Source organism: Podarcis erhardii (assembly GCF_964252035.2).
Source record: "Podarcis erhardii genome assembly, chromosome: Z".
In the NCBI taxonomy this organism is placed as follows: domain Eukaryota; kingdom Metazoa; phylum Chordata; class Lepidosauria; order Squamata; family Lacertidae; genus Podarcis; species Podarcis erhardii.
Window position 1 is genome coordinate 10,831,775 of NC_138504.1, and position 9,517 is coordinate 10,841,291.

Consider the following 9,517-nt stretch of genomic DNA (forward strand, 5'->3'; position numbering starts at 1 on the left):
CACGCCAGAGTTTCTCCCACTGTTCTAAATATAAAGCGTGGTCGATATCTTGTGCCCATTTGACCATTGTTTCTTTTACTTCTTCATCCATCAAATCATAGTCCAATAACAGAGTGTAAATTTTCGATAATAATTTCCTATTGTTTTGTAATGTAATGGTGCTAAATAGCGATTGTCCAAAATATTGTCAAAATATTGTTCTAAAAAATGACATGCTAATAGGCTTAGAATAAAAAATGTAAGCAATAACAAAACCAATAAAGAAAAGGAAAAATCAGAATTTAACAAAAAAAAATTATTACAGAATGCAAGGGGGGAAAGGTAGAAAGAAATATAAAGAAGTTGAATTGCTATGGAGGGAAGTAGAGGGTGAGTGCTGCATTTTATAATTAAGTGCATAATTATGCAGCTGTTGCAATTTAGATATTATATTTTATGTGAGGGAATCATTGGGAATTTTGGTTATTATGTATATAAGTTAAGTTTCAATCAAGATTGTTTTTGGGTGGAAGAACCCCCCCCCCCCAAAGAAGAATCTGTGGTTCTAGAACCAATTTGCCAAATATCCTATTTTAACAGTGGTCAGCAAGAAGTCTATGGAAAGCACACAAGCAGGACCTGAGTGCAATAGAACTCTCCCCTCACCATGGTTTTCAGAACTTGGTACTGTACTCTAATCTCTGCCACTGGAGGCAGAACCTAGTCCTCGGGGTTAGCAGTCATTGATAACCTACTTCTCTAAGAAACAGCAAACCTTGAGAATCAAAATTACACCACTTTTGCAAACAACACGGATTTAATTTGCACTCTGAGCTCCAGAAAGGCAGACGATATGGGGAAAGAAAAGAGAGAGAGAAAGAAATAAGTACAGCAGAGTTTTTTGTTGGCATAGGCAAAGTTCAGAGTTATACAGCACCCCTTGCCATGCAGAAGGAAGATGTTCTGTGAAATGAGTACAATACAACCCTAAAGAGTGTGAGAGAGTGTGTGTCCATGCACACACACACTACAACGCCAGAGTGGTCAAATTAAAAGTTTCATCTTACCTATTTTGGCATTCTGATTGAGATCTCACAGACCAGCGACCACACCTAGGGATGCGGGAGGGGCGCAGATATTCAGTTTGGATTGCAATTTAATGTGAATCAGATTCACACTTACCAAAACAATACACAAACCAAATTTTTATTATTATTATTATTATTATTATTATTATTATTATTATTAAAATAATTTTCTTATTTGTACCCCACCCATCTGACTGGCTTGCCCCGGCCACTCTGGGCAGCTTCCAACAAATATAAAAGCCCAATAAAACATCAAACATAAAAAACCTCCCTGTACAGGGCTGTCTTAAGGGGTCTTCCAAAAGTTGTATAGTTATTTACAACACAACTATCCTTTAAATTTTTCATTTCTCTGAATTTTGTGATTTAGTTTTCCAACAAACAACAAACAAACAAAAACCCAATTTGTGCAATAATGTGTATATTAGGGAAAGTGTGCATACAAAAGCATATATTAATGATAACGCACACACAAATGCATTTATGTTGGGGGAATTGCTTTGCAAAGATGTGTTACATTAGGGAAAACTGCGTACAAAAACGTATATATTAAAAGCAATGCTCGTGAAAACGCTGACAAATTTTCATGAGGACTACTGAAGTGGAAATGCGACAAACTGAATTTAATATGGGGAAAATGATAAAGTATGGGAAACTGAAACTGGCAGATTCACCCATTCCTAATTACAACTAGGTTTCCCAGGTCACAACCAAGAGATGGGCTGCATTCAGATGCCATAATAAACAATATTTATTGCCATGGTTTAGAGCAGTGATGACGAACCTTTTAGAGACCAAGTGCCCAAACTGCAACCCAAAACCCACTTATCGCAAAGTGCCAACACGGCAATTTAACCTGTGTCTCTCGTTTTTTCTGTGCGTTTCACGTTTCTTCTTTATGACTGCTGCTGTAATAAATAATGCTTCCTAAAAGTTACTGCATTACATTCTTCATTAAATTATCTTTCCATTGATATATAATTTTATAGTATAATTCAGTGCTTTTTTTCTAAAAAAAAAAAATAAATGTTTAGGGGTACTGTCATTTTGACTCAAGAAAATTGCCACCGGGGGAAAATAAATACAGTTCAAATTGGGGAAAATAAATACAGTGAATTTCTTCGCCCATTAAATTCACAAAATGTTTGGGGGTATGCACCCCCCTGCATCACCACAGAAAAAAAAGCACTGGTATTACTCCAAAACAAAGTGGTGTTATGAACCATCAAACCTCGGAAATACATTTTTTCCAGAAGGTTCCACAATTTTGGCCACTATTGTACACTGGAGGGCTGTACTAAGAGCCACCATCTCCCAATTTTTAATATAAGATAGTAATGATTGTCTGCGTGCGCCCATACAAATAAATATTTAAAAAAATAAAATAAACCCAGACAGATGTGCGGGGTATAAATAATATATATTATTATATTTTGCCATTTCTTTGGCTGCCATTTGATCGCAGCCTCCACGGAATGGATTTCTCTGTTGGCTTCCGCCGGAAAGCACAGCGAACTTGTAAACCCAGTCTTAGGTTGCCAGTCTTTATATGCTTACTGACTTGGGAGTTAAGCCCTGCTGAACTCAGGGTGACTTACTCCCAAGTAAAGATGTAAAATTTCTGGAAATTTTGAAGCCATGAGGGGGAAAAAAGGTTTTTGCCCTGTTTTTTCCCGGGGGGAAATGGAAAAATTGAAAAAATTGGAAAAAAACGTTCAGGGTGGAGTAGTTTTACAAACTGCGTGAAACAGAGTGTAGATAAAAGTATTGCTTGCAATAAAATGGGTAGCCACCCCCTTTCCCTCAAAAGCAACAAAAAAAGCAAGAAACCATAAACATAAAAAATAATCAGATTTGCCCCTTAGCACCAACAGCACATAAAGTTAAGGTCCGCCTCAATATTTAAGCTCCATAGAAAGTCTACCCTTTGAGCAGTGCTTTTTAAAAAAACAAAACCAGAAGACACAACATATACATGCGGTTCATTCTATCTCATTTTCTGAACTACAGTGGTGCCTCGGGTTAAATACTAAATTCGTTCCGGAAGTCCGTTCTTAACCTGAAACTGTTCTTAACCTGAAGCACCACTTTAGCTAATGGGGCCTCTTGCTGCTGCCACGCTGCCGGAGCACAATTTCTGTTCTCATCCTGAAGCAAAGTTCTTAACCCGAGGTACTATTTCTGGGTTTGCAGAGTCTGTAACCTGAAGCATATGTAACCCAAGGTACCACTGTAATGCTATCATTTTCCATTTCTTCTTGCTCTTCCTCTTTCTTATTTTTCTCATGGAGTTTTAAAAAACTGCTTTGGGGGAAAACGTGGGTGGGGTGGGATGGATACCTGTCCCCCCCCCCTCAATTTTACCAATTTTCCCCCCAGGCCTTTCCATCTCTACTTGAGGACAGCCGGGGCAAAGCATAAGGCAAATTTTTTGCATGCCAGGCCCAGAAGTAACCAACATCCAGTTACTGAATAGTATCTTGAAAGACCTACATTGGCTCCCAGTCCGTTTCCGAGCACAATTCAAAGTGTTGGTCCTGACCTTTAAAGCCCTAAACGGCCTCGGTCCAGTATACCTGAAGGAGCGTCTCCACCCCCATCGTTCTGCCCGGACACTGAGGTCCAGCTCCGAGGGCCTTCTGGCGGTTCCCTCATTGCGAGAAGCCAAGTTACAGGGAACCAGGCAGAGGGCCTTCTCGGTAGTGGCGCCCGCCCTGTGGAACGCCCTTCCAGCAGATGTCAAAGCGATGAACAACTACCTGACATTCAGAAGACATCTTAAGGCAGCCCTGTTCAGGGAAATTTTTAACGTGTGATATTTTACTGTATTTTTGGTTTCTATGGAAGCTGCCAGATGGGCGGGGTATAAATAATAAATTATTATTATTATAAATTATTATTATGTTGCACTAAGGCTCAAACTCTGTTTGAATGCAAAAGGAGTGTGTGTGTGTGTGTGTGTTTAATTGAATTTGTTATTATATATTATACATCGCATGATGGTAAGAGAGCTTTCTAAACAGTTTACAGAAATATACAACAGAATATTAAAATGATTGATAAAACAGTTAAAAGCAGGTATTTAAGAGTATTCAAAAGATGATTAAAGTCAGCAGTGGTTAAAAGGAAGTACCGTAAATGGCATGCAGCTTCTACCTGTCCAGGTGGGCTGGCCCTAACCAAAATGTTTTGAGCAGTTGCCAGAAAAGGTACAGTGAGAGCACCTGCCTGGTGTCAATCGGCAGCCAGCTCCAAAGTGGGGGTGCTGGAAGGCCTGGAAAGAAACCGGGAAAATTGGGGGGGGGGACCAGGCACAAAACCCTGGTTTCTCTCCTCCCCCCAATTTTCCTGGTTGTTTTTTTTCTTCCAGGCCTTCCCATCTCTACTCCCAAGTAGGAAAAACAGACTGGTGGGAGGCCCTGGCGCATTAAAAGTCAATGCCTGCTCAGCCCCTCGCTTACTTGCCAGGCCCTGGTGCCGCAGGCTTTGGACAGCATGCAAGAGCCCTCCTCTCCTCCTCTCCCACCCCCGGCTGGGAAGCTACTGCCCTGGGGCAACAGCGCGTGTGCCCACAGAGAGGGCTCTGAGTGCCCTCTCTGGCACACATGCCATAGGTTTGCCACCACTGGTTTGGAGTGACTAGAAGGTGTCTAGGTGAGCCTTGCATGTCCCCTTCTTTAATTATCCTCCTTTAGCACACCTGAAAAGGAAGACATCAGAAGCTTTCATTACCATTTCTGATCAGCTGCAATTTAGTGTTGCATACAGACTTGACAAACTGTAGTTCACCTTAAGCATGCACACTGCCTTGCCCCTGTGATTGAGGTGGCTGGGGCCATGTGACGTCAGCACATTGTGTGTGCACACTGAGGGGCATGCACACATGACATAAGTGTGTTCCACAGCATGCTCGCACCACATGCACACACTGTGGGGCAAGTCAATTGCATGCGCCACAGGGTTTGCTGATGTGTTGTGTGCACACCCCACAGCTTGCATGTGTGACACCCTGTGGCATGTGCACATGACCGCCAGGGAATTTTGAGGGGGCCCGGGCCCCTCCTTGAAATTTTTTTGGGGTCTCTGCCACCCCAATGGCGCAACTAACCTTAACTATGGTTTGCTGAAAAAAGCCAGCTTCATAACCCATGGTTTGAAAGGAGTGAAGGTTTGCTAACCTCTCAAAGCTGTGCAGGCCAACCACCTGTCCATCAAACTCCCTTCCACAGTGCTTCCCATGTACCCAACAGCCACTGGAGTTGGACACCTGGGCACCACAGCAAAAGGCACTTTGCAGGCCCTCTGCTCAGCAATGCACCATGTATAGGACTGGCAAAGCTGCTTTCTGTAGAACATAAAGCGACTCCTGCTGGGTCACACCAAAACTCCATGTATCCTATTTTCATAGATGTCCATGGGAAATCCTTAAGGCAGACATGGATGCAACAGCACTCTCCAAACTTGCAATTCCCAGAAGCTGGTACACCTCTTCTGATACTACACTGGAAGTAGTACACATTCTTAAATGACTAATTTCAGTGATTGACAAGTACATATTAAAATTAATGGACCATAACTTAATAAAAAAGAAGAACAACAAAGACATAACCCTGCTTTGTTCCATTCTTCTTCCCTTTTGCAATTTGCTGCATGGATTCCAGCCACAGAGCAATTAATCAAAACAAATAAGAACCTATTTGTTTTAAAACTGCAAAGATGTTGCTTTATAATATCACACTCATTTTTAAATTTTTTTTTTAAAAAAACCTTCATTTTTTTCTGCAAGTGGAACACTCTCATCTTCAATTCCATTTAGTGTTTTAAATCCAACTAGTTTCCAAGAACTTGACACACTGACATATTTTCCTGCTTTCAACTTCACAAACAACTTAGCACACCTGAAAGCATCTTCTCTAACTAATAATGCACATTTAAAAACACTATAGAAACAATAAAAGCACACACACTTTCATACTGGAAATCCCACTTTGCATTGTTAAAAACGTCTACTCGGAAGTAAGTTCACTTCAATTCAATGAGGCTTACTTCCAGGTAACTTAACAGGATTGCAGTGATTCAGTTCATATTTATGCAGAAGCATCTCCCACTATCTCACACCACCCCAAGGTACATTTGCAACCTTAATTACCATTATCCATTTCTATATCAAAAGTTACACTTTCAGGAAAGCCAGATAATTCATTTGGTGCTTCATCCTTTGCATGTGAAAAAAGAATGGTCTTTCTTAAACACCTAAGACCTGGACATTTACACAGAGCAATTTTTTTTAAAAAAAACCAACAGATTCTGCCTGCAGGCTTACAACCTAAAACAATTGATAAGCGGTCCCTGTTCTTGCATACAATATCATACAATGATTAAAGGAAGAAAAAGAAGTGTTTGCAAAAGTCTCCACGCTGCAAAAGAAATATGGGGGAAGGAGGTGGGAAGCGAAGAATAATTAAAGTCACTTACCTTTTAAAGTTCAGACAGCTGTAGAACGCAGCCATGGTATCTCATACACAGTCAGTGTGAGTATATATTTAATAACTCCTCACGTGCATATAGCGATGCTTCCTTCTATCAGAACTAAGCACTTAGCATCCGGCTTTCCCTCACACCAACTCGAAAGCCAGCGTGCCTATAGATTACTAGCCAGATAAAGTTCCTGATCTGAGGCCCACGGGCTCTGCTTAACAGGATTCAAAGAAGGTTGTGCTTGTTCCATACATGGGTAAGAATTGTTAACTCTCCCCTCTCCTGTCTCTGTCTCTCTCAAACTCTACAAAACCACAGCATCTCGAGCCCTAAATACCATCTGTTTATCTCTCCGCCTCTTTCTCTCCCCCCCCCCACCCCGCCCATGGCTAATAAGGGACTCTGCCGACTATTAAAGAAGAACACACACTTGAAACACGACGTACGAAAAAGGATGGGGCAAACTAGCAAGCTGCAATCCTGTTAAGAAAAAGGAGCGTTTGTTCGCAGAGGGTCCCAAATTCTATCCCAAGCAAAGGGGCAGGAAAGGCTCCTGGCTGCAGCCCTGAAGAACTACTGCCTGCCAGGGCAAATCCTTAGCTAAATGGACCAACAGCCCTGACTCAGTGCAAGGCAGCTTTCTATATGGCAAAAATGGGGAGCCTGTGGCACCGCCCCCCCCCATGCTTCTGGACTGCAAGTCCCATCAGCATTAGCCAGCAGAACCAATGATCAGGGATAATGGGCATAGCTGTCAACTTTTCCCTTTTCTTGCGAGGAATCCTATTCAGAATAAGGGAATTTCCCTTAAAGAAAGGGAAGTGTTGACAGCTATAATGATGGGAGCTGCAACATCTGGAGGGGCGATGGTTGCCTATCCCTGCTATTGGAGTGATTTCAGAAAATAGGCTGTTGTGAAATGTTGGGGCACCCAAAAGAAGCAGAACAGAAAACAGTGTCAACAGGTTAATAGCAGCAATGGAGAAGTTATTTCCTCTAGCCATTAGGAGTCTAAATTATACAGCAAGGGACATCCTTTCTAGCATGCTGCATAGCCAGTTGTTGAGGAAAGTAATTTCTCTCAGCAATGCAACAGTGTAGCTTATTCCCTACAGCTATTTTTTTATTATTAAAAAAAATGAGATCCCCGTTATATTTTACTTGACAAGATTTATATAGAGTCGTACCTTGGTAGTCAAACAAAATATGCTCCAGAAGTCTGTTCAACTTCCAGAACTTTCAGAAATCAAAGTGCGGCTTCTGATTGGCTGCGGGAAGCTCCTGCAGCCAATTGGAAGCCATGGAAGCCCCATCAGATGTTCAGCTTCCAAAAATAGTTTGCAAACCAGAACAGTCACTTCTGGATTTGCAGCGTTCGGAAGCCAAAACGTTCAAGAACTAGGTTGTTTGAAAACCAAGGTACAACTGTACCACCAAATTGACAAAAACCTCTATGCCAATAAATAAAAAACACTGAAAATGAAGTCAATAAAACCAATCTTCAGCAAACTATTTTCCCTCCAGGTGTTTTGGGTAACAACCACCCTGCATCAGCCCCAACAAGCACAGCTGAACTAGCTGGAGCTGATGAGAGTAAATAATCCAGGACATCTGGGAGAACTGGGTTGGTAAATGTTGATTAAAAATCCAATGCATGTTTACTCAGAAGTTGGAGCCTGTGGATCAGGCCCTTCTAGTCCAGGGTCTTGTTCTCACAGTGGCCAACCAGATGCCTGTGGGGAACTGGCAATTGCAAGCAGGATTCGAGCCCAAGAGACCTCTCCCCTCCTATGCATAGCTGTCAACTTTTCCCTTTTCTTGCTAGGAATCCTGTTCGGAATAAGGAAATTTCCCTTTGAAAAAGGGAAACGTTGACAGCTATGCTCCTGTGGCTTCCTGCCACTGGTATTCAGAAGCACTACTGCCTCCAGCCATGAAGGCAAGGCACAGCTCTTGTGGCTAATAGTTATTGCTAGCCTTTGTTGTTGTTGTTTAGTCGTTTAGTCGTGTCCGACTCTTCGTGACCCCATGGACCAGAGCACGCCAGGCACTCCTGTCTTCCACTGCCTCCCGCAGTTTGGTCAAACTCATGCTAGTAGCTTCGAGAACACTGTCCCACCATCCCATCCTCTGTCATCCCCTTCTCCATCTTTCCCAACATCAGGGTGTTTTCCAGGGAGTCTTCTCTTCTCATGAGGTGGCCAAAGTATTGGAGCCTCAGCTTCAGGTGCTCCTTCCAGTGAGCACTCAGGGCTATTGCTAGCCTTACCCTCCATGAATTTGTCCAATCCTCTTTTACGGCCATCTCAATTGGGGACCGACTATTGCTGCCTCCTGCAGAAGCAAGTTCCACAGTTTATGTGCTGTGTGAAGAAATACCTGCTATTTATCTGTCCTGAGCATTTAGCTTCATTGGATGTCAAAAAGTTATATTGTTATTATAGGGGGGGAGACTTATCTTTACCTTCTTCATGCTATTTAGAATTTTATTGGTTTCCGTCATGCCAGCACCTACTCACCTTTTCCATAAACATAAAAAAAAATCTCAAATGCTGCACCCTTTCCTCATAGGGGAATTGCTCCACCACTTCAATCATTTTGTCTGCCCTTTACAGTGGTACCTCGGGTTACATACGCTTCAGGTTACAGACTCCACTAACCCAGAAATAGTGCTTCAGGTTAAGAACTTTGCTTCAGGATGAGAACAGAAATTGTGCTGCGGCGGCGCGGCAGCAGCAGGAGGCCCCATTAGCTAAAGTGGTGCTTCAGGTTAATAACAGTTTCAGGTTAAGAACGGACCTCTGGAACGAATTAAGTACTTAACCCAAGGTACCACTGTACTGGGTTTCCCCCCAACCCTGCAATATCCTTTTGGAGGAGAGGTGGCCAGAACAGTATTCCAACAGTATTCCAAATGCATTTACACCATAGAATTGTATAACAGCATCAAGATACGGTCACTTTTATTTTCA

General features: G+C 42.3%; 1 protein-coding gene across 1 annotated transcript in view; it reads right to left on the reverse strand.

Annotated features, from left to right (window-relative positions):
• LOC309333928 (uncharacterized protein) overlaps positions 1-6,831 on the reverse strand; it is a 42,932-nt gene extending 36,101 nt beyond the window's left edge. Inside the window, exons 1-2 of the mRNA XM_081847939.1 lie at positions 6,543-6,831; positions 1,047-1,091 (exon numbers count right to left, since the gene is read on the reverse strand). Coding sequence (XP_081704065.1) covers positions 1,047-1,091; positions 6,543-6,577 — 80 coding nt within the window. The 5' untranslated portion in view covers positions 6,578-6,831. The remainder of the gene's footprint in view (positions 1-1,046; positions 1,092-6,542) is intronic.
• Between the last annotated feature and the right edge of the window lie 2,686 nt (positions 6,832-9,517).